At 37.8% G+C, this 17,565-nt stretch overlaps 1 protein-coding gene across 7 annotated transcripts in view; it reads right to left on the bottom strand.

Moving 5' to 3' along the window:
* ANKRD17 (ankyrin repeat domain 17) overlaps positions 1 to 17,565 on the bottom strand; it is a 152,933-nt gene that overhangs the window by 101,971 nt on the left and 33,397 nt on the right. For 5 of the 7 annotated variants that reach the window (XM_043970660.1, XM_043970662.1, XM_043970661.1 and 2 more), the window contains exon 1: positions 10,845 to 10,969. The exons of the other annotated variants lie outside the window; for them this stretch is intronic. In XM_043970660.1, the coding sequence (XP_043826595.1) occupies positions 10,845 to 10,898 (54 nt within the window). In that variant the 5' untranslated portion in view covers positions 10,899 to 10,969. Of the gene's footprint in view, positions 1 to 10,844; positions 10,970 to 17,565 lie in introns of those variants that run through there. 7 annotated transcript variants of the gene reach the window in all.

Raw genomic sequence — 17,565 nt, 5'->3', positions numbered from 1 at the left:
AATTATAATTTTTTTTTGTGAGGCAATTGGGGTTAAGTGACTTGCCCAGGGTCACACAGTAAGTGTCAAATATCTGATGTCAAATTTGAACTCAGGTCCTCCTGAATCCAGGGCCTGTGCTCTATCCACTGCACCACCTAGCTGTCCCACTACCAAGATGATAATTAAAGAAAGGACACAAAAGCGTGTGTGTGAAAGTATTTTAAGGATAAGGTTAAGGATACATCTCAAAAGCTGGGAGGATCACTCACTGAGTGAGGCTGAAAATCGTGTTTACCTGTTGCCCATGTACAAAGTAACAACTCTTACCTCACGAAAGTAACCAAAGAACTTTTTAAGTACACAATTCACCTCAATCACAAGGCAGAGGAAAACAGGAAAGAATACAGAACTGCTCCATCATACTTTCCACATCAATAAAAGATGATTTTCTGGGCCCTTGTCTCCTCCACACATGATGTTCATGATGTGTGCTGTATAGTATGCTTTGTTATAATTAGCCATTGGTCAGCCTCAATGAAACTGGGGTTAAGTAAACAAAATCAAAGAAAGCAGCAGCATGCTTAACCACAAGGCTCAGTCTCAGCCCCAACCCCAACCCAAGGCAGAGAAAAATACCAGCAAAGTGAGGCTTTTGCCAAAGGACCTTTATTTAGCTTCAAATATGGTGACAGCAAATTCTCATTGATCCAAAATACTCAGAAAACATAAGGGTTGCACTTAGGTCTGAATGTAATGTCTATGTACTTTCAAATAGTGGGAACTGATAATAATTCAAACAAATTAGGCAAAAAGCAGGAGCTAAAGAGCTACTCTGTCAGCAACAGGGTAGAAAACACCAGGGTCTGGATTGGAGAATGTCTAGGGTCCCGTTAGCTCTAACATTCCATGGCTCAAGCCTGAGGGCCTGGCCAGCCTGCTTTTTGACCCTGCTCAGAGGTCCCTGTTTAAGGAAGTGATACTGGTTATTTATTAAATGCTGTTTGATTATTTAACAAAAACATATGACCAAAAAAAATCTGATGCAAGTAAGATCTTACAGGGATAAAAGGCTCTTAGATATCAAAAATAGAAAGCACTGGTAACAGAAAATGCCATGTCAGTAAAATTGTAACACTTTTAGGGGCAGCTAGGTGGCACAGTGAATAAAGCACCAGTTGAAATCTGACCTCAGACACTTGATACTAGCTGTGTGACCCTGGGCAAGTCACTTAACCCCCATTGCCCTGCCCCCCCCAATATATATATAAACACTTCTTGATAACAGGAAATATGCTATGCATTTCAGAGAATCAATCTCCAATCTCAACCACCTCAACTGTCATAGAAATACATTATCATCAGACAGAGTGTGGACATTAGACCTGGATCTTCAATTAAACCCCAAGAATAAGAAAAGCTTATCAAAAGCCCTTTTGGGCTTGAAATATCCTGACAAAGACATGAGGGATACATGGAATAAAAAGAGGATGGTATCAGGGAATTGACAGACTGAAAGAGGGTATGTACATACAAATTTACAATCCATATTTTAAAGAGGAAATTATTAGAACCAATAATAAAATATAAGAACCAATCAAGTTTAGAACAGTTGTAAACCTGTTGCATTCTACCCTTAGAAAAAAATGTAAATTGAATGTCATCAGCAAAAGGTGGGAAGTCTGAATAATCACTCAGTTCACAAACTATATGCAGGATTCATTAGTTACGTTATCATGAAAAAAATTCACACCTATCAGATTGGCTAATATGACAAAAAAGGAAAATAATAAATGTTGGAGAAGCTGAGGAAAAATTGGAACACTAATGCATTGTTGGTGGAGTTGTGAAGTGATCCAACCATTCTGGAGTAATTTAGAACTATGCTATGGGACTTTGACCCAGTAATACCACTACTAGGGCTATATCCCAAAGAGATCATAGAAAAAGAAGGACACACATGTACAAAAATATTTACAGCAGTTCTCTTTAGTGAAGTGAGCAGAACCAGGAGTAACAGCAACATTGTGATTGTGCAATGATCCAAGAAAATCCCAAAATTTCCATGAATGCAGATTAAGGTTTTTCCCTTGTGTTGTGATGTGATTGTACATATATAACCTATATCAGATTGCTTTTTGTCTTGGGGAAGGGGGAGCGAGAAAAAATTGGAACTAAAAATCTTATGAAAACAAATGTTGAAAACTATCTTTACATGTAACTGGAAAATAATAGAATACTTTTATGATTAAAAAAAGAATGAGTGTCCAGAAAACAAATGAACAGCTCTACTCTACTCTGAATCCATTTTCAGACACTTCAGACACAGGTAGTTATTTGACCCCCTCAGTTTCCTCCTCTGTATAATGGGGAGTGGTTGATCAAATGTGTTTTACAAACCATAAATACATACAAACATGCAAGTATTCAAACACTACATTTAATTCTGGGCAACAAATTCTAAGGAGATGATCTTGACAGAGAAATGTAACTAGGAGAGTAAAGGAACTGACCTGAATCCATGAGTAAGTTGGGAATATTTGGCCTAAAGAAAATAAGAATTATAGAGGGGAAATCTATGAAGGATCTAGAAGATAAACTAACCTTTTTCTGCTTTGTGGTGGCAAAGAATTGGAAATCAAGGGAATGCCCATCCATCTCAAAGTCACTTTAATAAAAAGTGCTGATCTTCTGAAAAGATCCAGGTAGCCAAATCCTGTTTGTACAGTTAGCTACTTGTGTGTGTGTACTATTTCCTCAAACTCTTTTATGACAGAAATTATCATTTTTGGATGTTCTTATCTCCCCACCCCGAATTTCCTAAAAAAGTAAGTGCTCAATAAATGTTTGCTGAAGGAATGAATGCCAAGTTCAGGAACACAACTCCCAATGATCACACTGTTCTATGGGAAAAGAGGATCTCCTTTTTGAAGATAAGCATTTAATCACACACAGCAAGAACAAACTGTAAAGAAAATCAAGGACAACCTGAATTCAATCTTTTTTTTTTTTTTCCAGGGGAAGATTTAAAGTGAAACTTCAATAATTAGGGTTTGTTTTGCCAACAATAAGAGCACAAGAGTTTGAAACTAATGGCTAACTGAAGTGAAAATCACCTGCACAGTAATCATAAAATATAACAACAAACTCTTTATCCCCCAACACTATTACCTACAGATCCATTATAGTTTGTGGATTCCTTTTCAATTACTAATTATAGTCTTCAATCTTGCAATATACCGCAAAGACTTTTCTCCCCTTTAAAAAAAATGACCAGTCATTCATATTTTCTCCCTTTGATATCTAGTTCTGAATCTGTCAACAATAATTCCTATTTTGTTTTTACTCATCCTACAATAAAAGACAATTTTTTTTTGCTGTGTATAGAGCCATGGCTGACATACCTGAGCCCTGAGTTCAATCACAATGGCGAATGGCAAAAAAACAAAGCAATGTTTCAATTCCCTGAACCTGCCTTTTGAGAAATATAAGGAAAAAAATACTTTTAAAGGAAATAAATCATAAGTCATATTTCATCTCTAGCTATGAAAGTCACTTAATAAGTAACTTCCTCCTCTTTGAAATGGGGTATTGATTCTGACTCTAATCAGAGTTATTTCAGGGAATAAATGAAGATAATTCTCATCTGATGGAGATCAGATAGAAACAGTCCTATGAAATGTCAGTTTTATCATCTCCTCATACTGTTATTGTTATGATCATCACTGTCATAAGTGAGTCAACGGGGGCAGCTGGGTGGTGCAGTGGATAGAGCACCAGTCCTGGAGTCAGGAGGACCTGAGTTCAAATCCAGCCTCAGACACTTGACACTGACTAGCTGTGTGACCCTGGGCAAACTAAGGCAGAGTAAACAGGTTTGTTTGTTTTTTTAATGTAGATCTTCTTGACTCCAAGTCCAGTGTTCTCTCCAATGTCCTACTAAAAACTGATTTTAAGGTGAAGTTAGTATAAACAGGAACATAATACACGTAATAGCATTCAGTTTTGTTGTAATTATTAAATTATCAATGATCAAGCTCAGTTCCCCCCCACTTCTTCAAAGAGTCATAGGATGTATGACGTCAGGCTTCTTTGATGTGTTGGTTAAAGTTTTTTTGTCAGGAAGATGAGGGCAACATGAGAAAACTGATATAGGTGTGCTAATAGATTTAGATATGGTTGTCCCATTCAGCTTTGATCTCATGATACTAGTATGTCTTTCCTTGGCATTTATGTTTTATCAACAAAGGCATGTAGCTTGATGTAATCCATGTATCTCAAATGATTAATAAGATGTTTTGGGTTGACTCCCTATTTTATTTGGAAGTTATACTTAGTTCTATTGAGGAAAGTGGATAATGAATTTAAAACTAGTCAGAATCATAATGGCTTATATTGTATTCTTGAAAAATGCATGTCTTGGGGGCAGCTAGGTGGCGCAGTGGATAGAGCACTGGCCCTGGATTCAGGAATACCCGAGTTCAAATCTGGCCTCAGACACTTGACACTTACTAGCTGTGTGACCTTGGGCAAGTCACTTAACCCCCATTGCCCCACAAAATAAAAAAAGAAAAAAAGAAAAATGCATGTCTTGTTTAAATCAATTGTTTTTATTACAGTGTTGCTGGCATGTTTTAAATTGAGAACAGCTTTCTACTCCAACATAAAATGCCCTAGTGTTTCCAGTATAGTTTTATTTGCAGTATACAAATAAACCACAAATGATGAACTGAGTCAAAAGCTTTGTTAATCAAAAACTATTACATTTAGTTGATTTACCCAATCCATCACAAATCATCCTTGACACCCAAACCCCATTTTGGCACATCCTTTTTTGCTCGTTAGCACCAACATTACTGTTTTCTTAAGCCAACAGAGTTTTGCATACATTTGTATGCAGAAGACTCCCAAATCCCTCTCCCTCTCCCTCTCCCTCCCCCCCCCCCCCACAGATCTCCAAGGCTATTTTGTCTCCTAATCACAATCTGATTACTGAAGTTTCACACACTTGAACACATGCAAAACTTAATTCCAACCCCAATATCCCAACTTTGCTCTATCGAGGACAATAGCCCCCTTCTAATCAGGTCTATAACTGGCGTCACTCGACTTCTCACTGTCCATCAACAACAGATATTCAGTTAATTACTCAATACTCTCTCTTTTTTTTTAATCTCCTCATCTCTTACATATGTGTTCCTCTCACTACTGTCACTATCATCTATGGTGATTATCACCCTCACCTCTCTTTTTATGTCTCCTTTTTAGTCTCTTTGCCTCAAGCCTCCCCACATTCCAAACTATTCTTCAAAAATCAGTAAAGTGGTTTTCTAAAGGACAGGTCACACACACTCAAGAATCTATCTTTGCAGAACAGCTAGCTTCACTCAACAAGGCTAAACAGAAAGCAAGCAGCTAATGCTTAATTTAGTGTCATAAGAATGACATAATGTTAAAATTAGACAGGATCTTACAGTTATCAAGGTACAATGCAGCACCAATGGCCTCTCTTCCTCTCTTCTTACACATTCAAAACTAAGATATAGCATAACATCCCTAAAAGGAACAGCAGAATAATTTAAGGCTTTTTCAAATTTAAAACACCATATAAAAGAAAGCATTTGTCACTCAGGAAAGGCCTAGAAAATTCTGAAATATAGACAATCCTGTATTAAAGATGTACTATGCACCAGGCACTGGGAATATAAAGAATGAAACTATTCACAAGAAGCTTCTACCCTATGGAGGAAGATACCCTACACAAATATACAGACCAAATGCAAAATAAACACAAGGTAGTTTGGGAGGAAATTAGTAAAGGTCTGCTATAGAAGGTGGTGCTTAAGCTAAGACTGGAAACGAGAGAGGAATTCTATGACATAAAGACAAAGGAATGCACAGCAGCCATTGGGGGGGGGGGGCAGCACAAAGTCATAAAGACTAGGAGGGCAGCGTCAAAAGAGTTTCTATGCTAGAGGCAGTAAGAGGACATGGACAGATCTTCACAGGAGGGAAATCACAGTCAGCAGGATGGAGGATGCCTTGGAATGAGGAGACTCTAAGCAGGGAGCTCAATTAGGCACCAGGGCCTGCACTAAGGTGCTAGTCGTGTGAATGGAGAGAAGTGTTTCAGAGGTAAAAATCAGCAAGATACGGAAACTGACTGGCTAAGTGGGTTATGGGACAGTAAGGAGTTTAGGGTAATCCCGAGGTTATGAACCTAAAAGACTGAAAAAGGACAGTGATGTTTCAACAGAAATGGGCAAGTTCAGTTTTGGACATGCAGTACTTTAGATGGTCTGGGATATCTAGTTTGAAATGATGGATGCTAGGATCATCTACACAGACAGGATAAATAAAGCCGCCAGAGCTTTGATCATCAAGGAAAGACTATGGGGTAAATAAAGAGTCTCAGGAATACTGGGGGGAAAGAAACATGGATGATAAACCAGCAAAAAACCAAAAACAAAAACAGGAAAAGCCAAGAGAGAACATATTTATATTCAAATTAGTGATTTTACATGTCAATTATCTAAATCTTTATTCCCCCTTCCTGCTGTCTTGACAACTTCCCAAGAAAATGGGAAATAGGTAAAGTCATTTTTCTACTTATTTCAGATTTTCAGAGAATAAAATTATATGCAGTATTATGTATTGCAGAAAACGTTATTAGACTGGCAAAAATAGAAAAAGCACTGGATAGAGTCAAAAGAGATGAACTTATATCCTTCTTCTGCTTACTTTCTAGGACCTTGGCCAAATCACAATCTATAAGGGCTTCAGTTTCCTCCACTGTAATGTTATGGAACTATACTAAATTATGTCTAAGCCCCCCCCCTTTAACTTTAAAGCTACGAAACTATGACCACAAAGAACTAAGTGCCAGAGAAAGTCAAATAAACATTTATATAGTACTTAAAGGTAGGGATGAGTAGTGTATTAGTCTCATTCTAGAGAGGAGAAAAATGAAGCTAAAAAAGAAGAAAAACAAAGGTGCTTTTTTTGAATCTTTTTTAAGACATATAAAGGAAATTTGTGTAATACTTTTCAAAAAGTTGGCATATGAGATTAACAGATTCGGGGGCAGCTAGGTGGCTAAGTGGATAAAGCACTGGTCCTGGATTCAGGAGGAATAGAGTTCAAATCCGGCCTCAGTCACTTGCCACTTACCATGTGACCCTGGGCAAGTCACTTAACCCTCATTGCCCCCCAAAAAACAAACAACAAAAACAGGAGGAAAAAAGAGAGAGATCAAGAGATTCTTTGTACAAAGTTTATTTTCTTATTCTAATTTTAAAATAGCATTTCTCATTTGATTTGAAGAAAAAAAATAAAAAAGAAAATTATAAATAACTAAGGGGAAAGAAAAGGCTGATGCTCAAAGAACATCAAAGCCATCCAAGTCTTCTATCTTTATTTACATTTAGTATTTGGGGGGGGGGGGGAATGAGGATTAAATGACTTGCCATGGGGCACACAGCTGGGAAGTATTAAATGTCTGAGGCTGGATTTGAACTCAGGTCCTCCTGAATCCAGGGCAAGTGCTCTATCCACTCCACCACCTAGCTGCCCCAATATCTAGTATTCTTTCAACTATTCTAAAGAGTTCTGTTTACAAGACTGTCAAATACATATTGTCTAAGTTTCTTGTTTATGTTAAAGGTACAATGTGAGACTTTTAAAATAATAAGCAAGTATGCTTATCATTAGGTGGAGCTGTCGATTGGTCCAGCCATTCTATAAAGTTATATGGATCTATGCCCAAAAAGCTATTAAACTGTATATATCCTCTAACCCAGCAATATTACTAGGTCTACACCCCCAAAGAGATCAAAGAAAGAAGAAAAGGACATGTGTAACAAAACTATTTATAGCAGCTCTCTTTTCAGTGGCAAAAAATAGGAAACTGAGGGAATGCCCAAATAAGTTAAGGTATATAAATGTGATGGAATACTATGGTGCTTTAAGAAATGATGGTTTCATCTTCATGGGAGACTTTTATGAAGTGATGCAAAGTTAAGTTAGGAGAACAATTTATACAACAATAATACTCTGAAGACAATCAACTGGACTCCAATCAACACAAGGGTAATTGACTACAATTCAAAAGGCTTCACAGTAAAACCTGCTGCCCACCTCGAGAGAGAACAGAGATAAACTCATTTCCTTTTCATTTTTTTGGACTTGTTTGATGTCCAAATTTGTTTAGCTATACATATATGCAATGGGCTTTGTTTTTCCTGTCTTCTCAATGTGTGACAGAGAAAAAAATTTTTTAAAGAAATTTAAAAGGGGGCAGCTAGGTGGCGCAGTGGATAGAGCACCAGCCCTGGAGTCAGGAGGACCTGAGTTCAAATCCAGCCTCAGACACTTAACACTTACTAGCTGTGTGACCCTAGGCAAGTCACTTAATCGAAGAAGAAAGAAGGAAGGAAGGAAGAAGGAAGAAGGAAGAAGAAATACTTAATACTTAACTAGCTGTGTGACCCTGGGCAAGTCACTTAACCCCAATTGCCTCACTAAAAAAAAAAAGAAAAGAAAAAGATAAACTGTCACTTTAAAAGTAACCTTATGGGGCAGCTGGGTGGCACAGTGGATAGAGCACCGGCCCTGGAGTCAGGAGGACCTGAGTTCAAATCCAGCCTCAGACACTTAACACTTACTAGCTGTGTGACCCTGGGCAAGTCACTTAACCCCAGCTGCCTCACTTTAAAAAAAAAAAAGTAACCTTTTATCACCTCTCATCAGGATGCAGGGGGCTCAGGATAAGGCTTTCGATGTCAGACTTTTTTGATAGGTGTGTAGTTTTAGTTTTAGTTTTCTTTTCTCACTTTATTATATTTATTTATATTATAGCTGTTTAGGTGGTACAATAGAAAAAGGTGCCAGGAAGACCTGGGTTTAAATCCTGCCACAGAAGCAGTGAGACCCTAGCCAAATCTCAACAGCTGTTTTCTCATCAATAAAACAGGGTTAAAATAGGCACTTACCCCACACAAGGTTGACTTAGTTAAAAAAAAAAAATCCTTAAAATAAAAAAATTACAGATTGCTCTTAGTGGTTTAAGAGCTAATGTTCAAATCTGTTTACTTATTGTATGATGAACACTTTTAACTAATTGGTACATTGGCCCAAAAAAAGTCTACTAATGATTAGCTTTGTTCTCTTTGTACTATGAAGATTAAACTACTACAGTTTCTGTTACAGAAATTTTTCATTCAATATCTCAATCACTAAACATTCAATTAAATAACAATTATTAAGCAGTTAAACAGATTAAAAGGAAATCATTTAAAATTCTAAGACTTTATAATCAAATTAAATTACTGTGATGACAAATGTCTGATTAACATGAAAATTTCACATCAAAGTTAAAATTTTAATGAAAAGAGTCACTCGAAAATCTGTACTTCAAAAAGTAAACTAGGAAAAATGATAAGTGTCTAATATATGTTTCACTGAAATTAACATATTATAATTTTAAACCACAGTAACTTAAAAAATGTACTGTGACAAGATTTTTATAATGAATTATATTTTTTAAACTCAACCACTGAAATCTGCTCAGTGAACACACCCAATCTTTTCACCTATCTGTAAGCAGATGGTTTAACCATGCCCCTGTCTAAAGAAATTCAGTAACAGTGGAGGAGAGTCAAAAAGAAACAGAACTGAAGAAAATTAAATTCTACTAGAAACAAACAATAGCTTTTTGGAGATGAGATGGGGAGGATGCTGGGAAATGTCTGTGAGGAGATAAGTAATACAATGGAATCAGTTTTCATTCTGCAGAGCAACCATAAGGATCTTACTGCAATGTCAGCTCCAAACACTCACTGAGGGAACTCCAGAAAATGCTCATTGATCATGCAGCCCTTGATAATGCGCATCTGCTTTTTCCCTCTCCCATGAACCTGGCCTGTCTTCTTTTTGCAACCTGCCACCCCCCAAAGAAATATACTTTCCTCAGGGCAGCAGAATGATAGTTACAAAAATTATTTTAATACTAGCTATTAAGAAAAATAAACATCACCTGTCTTTTCTTTTTTTAAAATGGGCAATATAAAGAAAAAGAATGTCACTGCAGGTTAAAATGGAATTTAAACACATATAACTAGATATTGTGAACTATAAAGAAGGCCTAACCCAATCCACAATTTCACTGTATGAGACTCACCAAGTGACATGTGTACTTAAATGGACATAAAATGTAAAATAAGATGAATTTGAAAAAATATTCGTGACAAAACAGTCACTTGAGTTAAACTAATACTAAAGTACAACTTACAAAAAAAAATTTCAAAATGTTTCTTGATTAAAGTAATTTAAATCATTTAAAAGCTTTAAAAGCTTTAAAAGCTTTAAACTGACTAGGATCGGTTTCAAAAACATATTTTCGTATTTTTAGACAAGTGCATTGGCTAATCTAAATAACTGGAATGAAAGTTTATTTTATCAACAAAAAATAACTAGCTGTTTAATATTTAACCATTAACACTTTACGTCAAGATATGTAAATTAATTGTGCAAGATACATGATACACGTTGCTGCTTTGTGGACCCACCTTTATGGGTTAGTAAGTTAACCGAAAGGTCAATGGCCCATACGAGTTCCCCTCCCCTTTTTGTAATGCATACAACACGAAAAATTTACACAAAACACTAACATTAACTGTTCCTTCATTCAGCAATCTGAGAAATCATCAATGGAATATTTTACATAAAACAAGATCTGACTCTTGCTTTTGTACCTAAGTTCTCTTTCTTCTTCCTCTAACCTGTTCAATCGGGTTTTTTTTAACCTATTTGCTCAGATTTCTTTGTTAAGATTTTGACTCGCTTTCAATTCGCAAAGCTAACCCTACCTCCAGAATGTCTTCTAGAACATATGCTTCCATCTCAGCCGCTGTCTCCACCATGTTTTATCAAACTGCCATGTTTCTTACTGCACTATGATTAGATCACTGCCAGCAGGAACACTCCTGTGTCAGCAGCACGGGAACAGGAAATGGAATGTTCGATTCCGGCCGGAGCGGCCGCGGCCGCCACACCAGGCACCTACCAAAGAGCACGGGGGAGGGGGGGGAGGGCCGCCGGGCGTGCTTTTTTTTTTTTAAAGCCACAGTAGCTCCATTCAGAAAGGAACTTCTGCTAAGTCAACTAAACAGACAAAAGAGGTTTTTTTACTCCACTATTGCCAGGTTAAAGCAATTCAACATTCTAAGGAGGTGCCAGAATCCCAGCTTTCTCAAAATGCTATTTAATCTATCCAGCTTCATGGCTGAACAAAAGTGGGTTCTGCAGCAATGTGGCTGTAGCAGAGCCTGCAGTAGTAGTAGTGGTGGTGGTGGTATTACAGAAGCAAGTGAAGAGACGGGAATATCGGGCAAGGAAATCTGCAAGACATCTCAACTATAGACTGAGGTAAGGATCTTATTCCTATGGAAATATACCAAGCTGCCTAACAATTTCTAGAGAAATGATTGCAGATAATCAGGGCATATTTTCAACTTAGGATTCCAAGCATAATTCCTGACTACACAAATAAATCCCGACTCATTTTTTTCTACTTTAATCAATCTGTCTCTGTCTCTGACTCTCTGCCTGTTGTCTGTGTGTGTGTGTGTGTGTGTGTGTCTCTCTCTCTCTCTCTCTCACACACACACACACACACACACACAGAGTAAATAAAATTAGAGCCCCACCCCTTTTAGAGCACTCGATCATAGGAAATCTAAGCGTCTGACAAGCTTCTACATACCCTGACTGCCACTTTGTCACAGATAATAAACATAATGAAGGACCTACTAAGTGCTAAGCACTGGGGATGAAAAGAATGGCAAAAAGACCTCTTAACCTCAGGGAGAGCTCACAATCTTAATGGGAAAGAGAATAAACAGACAAACAAGCTCTATACAGAATAATAGGAAAAAAGAGAGAGAAGAAATGTAGGGAATTTCCCTAAGAGTTCCTCCTTCATCAGACTCTTTGTAAAAAAGGTGTCTCACTAAATTTCTCCTTTGTATGTACGTATAAGACGAAAATCGGGGCAATATTTACAGTTTATAGAAGAGGTCCATCCTAGCAGCTGGTATTTTCAAAGTGCAATTCTGGGTGAAATGATCTATCTGCATTATGTGACTCACACATACTAGAAACACATCATTTTGCCATAATCAGAAAACAAAACAAAATGGCTCGATTTTGGCCTGATTTGGCCTTGAACCCCTGTGGGGAAAAAGGAGGATGAGGAGGGAGGAGAAAGGCTGGCTTAAACAACTTCCACCTGCAAAAGACAATACACCCCAGACCATCAGAAAATTGTCATTGAAAATGACAGAAGACACTTTGAATAGAGAGGCAACACTCTATGCACGCATGATACCATTTTGCTTCTCTTTCCTGGAAAGCTAAAAATGCAACATGACTCCTCAATTTCTGAGCTGTGCTTTATGGGATAAGTAACAGGAAACCACATAAATGAGGGTTTAGAAGTAATAGAAATAAATCCTAAAGAAAAACCTAAAAAATTAATTAAATTGTTGACCCCACCTCAACGTACAAGTGACTTCTCCTTCCTGGAAACTTCTCATTACCCTTTGCTGACCTTATCCCTGTGCATTTATATCTCACCCTGTATTCCCTCCTCTGAATTTGTAAGGTCCAACTTCCAGCCAAAATGTCAGTCTGAATAATGGCACACCTAGCAGTTCATCCATACTTAATTCAGCAAAAACCTAAAATCCACCAAACCAGACCAAGTAATGATCAAGAAATGCAGGGGCAGCTAGGTGGCAAAGTGGATAGAGCACTGGCCCTGGATTCAAATTCGACCTCAAACACTTGACACTTACTAGCTGTGTGACCCTGGGCAAGTCACTTAACCCTCACTGCCCTGCCCTCCCCCCCCCCCAAAAAAAATAGTGTGACTTTTCTCCCTCACAAAAAACTGGACAAGAAGTCAGGTCATAGGCAAGTCTGACTAGTGACACTAATAGCCTGTCACTAGGTGACCTGGCACATGACATACACTAAATAAAGCTTATTCCACCCCCCCCCTTCCCCCGGCCAAAGTAAACAACAGTGGGAGGACTCCCCAAATAAAGTCCCAAACCAGAAAATCCACAGTAAGGTGGGGTGGGTTTTCAGTCCAAGACATCATAGAGAGCTCTGAAGATCCATGGCTATGACCCTCAAAGATCCAAGAGGCCTTGACCAGAAGGTCCAGAAGCACTGACCACGCCTGGAAATCACAAGGGGTGAAGCCTAGCCCAGGCACAAAGCCCCAAACAAAAACCTAAGGCTGGAGATATGAGCAAATCAAAGAAAACACCAGCAAAATCCGGAGCTTCCATATCAAAGAAAAAACATTGTAAGCGTTTAGAAAAAGCTGAAGTACCAAGCTCTGGAATGCTCTACTAAAAAGGAGAAATCTTGGAAAACAAGCTCACAATTAAAAATAAGCAAAGCTGAGTAGAAAAATGGGTTTTTAATTCATTAGAGAATTTTCCAGTATTTCTGATGGATAAAAGCTGAGTAAGAACTTTGAAAAGCAAACAGGAGTCAAAAGAAAGCTTAGAAAGATAAACTTGGGTGATTACAAGGAGGTATATGAAGGTGCACTAACATTCTTACTGCTGAAACACACATATACAAATATACATGCCTGAAGAGTATAGCATAAAAATACATCAGAATCAAGAAAGAAATGATCAGGGAAATGCAGTGAAGAGGGAAGACAGTACAAGGGAGGGAATAGCTGAAACCGAAATGATTTTCCTGATCCTTAAGGTCTAATGGGGGGGGGGGGCCTGGGAAAGGAGACTAGAATCTAATTTAGATTGCCTCAAGAAAAATGGAGAATGGCTGAACTGTGGTGTAAGAATGTAGTAGAACATTACTGAATTACAAGAAATCACAAAGACGATTTCAGAGAATCCAACATATTGTGAACTGGTAAAGACTGAGCAATACCAAAAGAACACTACAAGGACAGCAACAACTTTGAATTCTGATCAATCTCCAGAGAACTTATGATGAAGCATGCTACCCACCTCTTGATAGACATGTAATGAATACAAGGTGCAGAGACGTCATTTTTGGGCATAGCTCTGTGTAGATCTGTTTTGCCTGACTGCTTATTATAAATATTTTTCTTCATTTTTATTCAAGTGGCAGGGCTAATAATAATGATGCCAGACAAAAAAAGAGCACTATTGGAAGTTTTTTAAATGCAAAGAAGAAAACAGGAGGTAGAAAAAGAAACACTGAGATGCAGGCCAGTTTTCAAAGTAACACTTACAATTATATACTTATTAAAAAGCAAGTAGTACAAAATGGATATTGATCATTTAGAATCTTCTTTTCATGTTTTTCCCCCTTTTACTGTGTTAATAGAAATACTCTTGGGGGGGGGGGCATTTAACTCCAGAATTCTAACACCACCACTCCCTCAAAAACAAACAAAAAAGAAGCTAATAGAAACATTCAAACCACTGAGCAAAGCTTGAGGGAACAATAAATAATGAAAAAACTCCAATGTCTGACTGAGCTGATACAGAAAGAGAAAAGAAGGAAAAAGTTTTTTGGAAGTCCTCAGCTCTCTTCATCTTTAAATAACATTTAATGGGAGCACCATTAACTTCTGTAGGTTTTCTGTTAATTTGCTCAAATTACCTCATTTAGCTTTCCCTTAAAGTGTGACTAAATATGACTAAGTAAACTTTGCAAACATTTTCCTATAAAGATGGAACAGATTTGCACTTGCTTTTTAAAATTCAATTACATTATATATTTATATATATAAAAAACCTTTATCAGATTACCTGCTGTCTAGGGGAGGGGGGAGGGAGGGAGAAAAATCTGAAATTGGAAAGCTTGTATAAACAAAAGTTGAGAACTATCTTTACATGTAACGGGAAGATAAATAAATAAATGAATTTTTTAGAGTTCAATAAAAAAAAATTCAATTACATTAAAAGAACCAAGATACCTTTTTGGATTTTGCATTCTGTTCATGAATCTGAACTATCTGTGTCATCTTAATGTTTGTTTATGAAAGTTCTTTGTTAACTTGGATCAACTCTGATTTAAATTCCTATTTTATACATAAGCCCATGACAGAGGTGTAGTATTTGCAGAAAAAAGATCAGTTTTTACTAAGCACTAAAGTGGGTTTTAGGGGCTTCCAAACTGTACCATTTAGAAGGACTTCCATCAGGATTTTCACTGAATACACTTGGTGCCAAAAACATAAAAGTCTTCCATTAAAAAATCATGTTTGGGGGTGGCTAGGTGGCACAGTGGATAAAGCACCAGCCCTGGATTCAGGAGTACCTGAGTTCAAATCCGGCCTCAGACACTTGACACTTACTAGCTGTGTGACCCTGGGCAAGTCACTTAACCCCCATTGCCCAGCAAAAAAAAAAAAAATCATGTTCAAGGGGCAGCTAGGTGGCACAGTGGATAGAGCACCGGCCCTGGAGTCAGGAGGACCTGAGTTCAAATCCGGCCTCAGACACTTGACACTTACTAGCTGTGTGACCCTGAGCAAGTCACTTAACCCTCATTGCCCTGCCCGCCCCCCCAATCATGTATATGGTTTGCAAACACTATTTTTCCAGGCAGATACAAGCTCCTCCACCGCAAACAGATACAGCTAGTGACTCCTACCAAGTAGAAAAGGGGAGTTAGGACTAAATATTTAGATTCAGAAAGAGCTTAGAGACCCACTAGTCCATTCTCACTTTATAGAAAAGGAAACTAGGGTCCAGAGAGGTTAAGTGACTTTCACCAGGTCACACAGGTTAAGTAAGCCACAAAGGCAGAATTCAAAAGCAAATTCTTTGACAATGCCATCTCACATATTTGATCATCCTAAACAGAGTTAAATGAATTCTGATATTCCCTCCCCATAATTCCACTAATATCCAAAATTCCTTTAAAGATAAAACCCAAAATAATTTTGTGATTGGAGAATAAATGCGTAAAATATGAAATCTATTCACTAAATGCTGCACTAAAATTAACTCCCACTGAAATATGAATCGATTGAGAGAAGTTTAAGTGGCATTACTTTTTTGCAGTTTAGAAAAGCTATGAGAGTTGACATGAAGCATTAGATGCTTTGAGGTGGAATGGCAAGGTAAAAGAAAGGGAAGCTGTGAAAAAATATACCAATTTTGGCTAGGAGCAACACCTGTTTGTACCCTGAAAGCTAATAGGTTAACAGAATGAAGCCTTAGGAGAAATATTTTTGTCCAAGTAGCTATGAAAATAGCTCAATTTTCATAATTGAAGGTTTCTCTATATGAGTTTCCTTTCCCATTAGTACTTACACAATCTATGCTGAAGAAAAGGCAAACTTAAAGCGAAAAAAAATTTAAAACAAAAATTTTTGTTTTGTTTTTTTAATAGTATTTTTCCAATTACATATATAGTTTAAATAAGATTTTGAGTTCCAAATTCTTCCCTCCCCCCTCCCAAAGCCAGCAAACGATATGATATACAATCAAATTAGACATACTTCCACATTGGTCATGCTGTGAGAGAAAACTCAGAAATAAAGGGGAAAGCCACCAGAAAGAAGAAACAAAACAACAACAAAAGTGAAAATGGAATGCTTCCATCTGCATTCACTCCATAGTTCTTTTTCTGTATGTGGAAAGCATTTTCCATCATGAATCTTTTGGCATTGTCTTGGATCATTGTATTGCTGAGAAGAGCAGTATCACAGTTGATCAAACAATGCTGCTGTTACTGTGTACAATGTTCTCTTGGTTCTGCTCACTTAACTCAGCGTCTGTCCATTTAATTTTTTACAGTTTTTTCTGAAATCTGCCGGTTCATCATTTCTTATAGCACAACAGTATTCCATTCCATTCATTCCACAATTGATGGGCATGCCCTAAATTTCCAATTCTTTCCCACCACAAAAAGAGCGGCTATAAATATTTTTGTACATGTGGATCCTTTCCCCTTTTTTATGACCTCTTTGGGATACAGACCTAGTATAGGTATTGCTGGGTCAACCAACAGCACTATCCATGCCCTTTTAAAAATCTGTGTTGTAGGGGCAGCTAGGTGGCACAGTGGTTAAAATCGCTGGAGTACCTGAGTTCAAATCTGGCCTCAGACACTTGACACTTAACTAGCTGTGTGACCCTGGGCAAGTCACTTAACCCCCATTGCCCTGCAAAAAAAAAAAGAGAGAGAAAAAAAAATCTGTGTTGTAGTTACCTGCCTATCCTCCATCTCTCTCTCTCTCTCTCTCTCTCTTTTTTTAAGTGAGGCAATTGGGGTTAAGTGACTTGCCCAGGGTCACACAGCTAGTAAGTGTTAAGTGTCAGAGGCTGGGTTTGAACTCTGGTACTCCTGACTCCAGGGCATGTGCTCCATCCACTGCGCCATCTAGCTGCCCCTATTCTCCATCTCTTAATGAAACAGGCTCTTTACAAGAGAACTCACTGATGTCCCCGTGGAAACACTTTCCCTCCTGACCTTTCTTTCTCATTGGAATTACTCAACTACTCTGTCAGAAATGTCATGTCGGAGCCCCCGCCTCCCCTCCCCTGCATAAAGCCTGGG

This window comes from Dromiciops gliroides, chromosome 6, assembly GCF_019393635.1.
Source record: "Dromiciops gliroides isolate mDroGli1 chromosome 6, mDroGli1.pri, whole genome shotgun sequence".
Lineage (NCBI taxonomy): Eukaryota > Metazoa > Chordata > Mammalia > Microbiotheria > Microbiotheriidae > Dromiciops > Dromiciops gliroides.
This window is presented reverse-complemented; position numbering and strand designations above follow the sequence as displayed.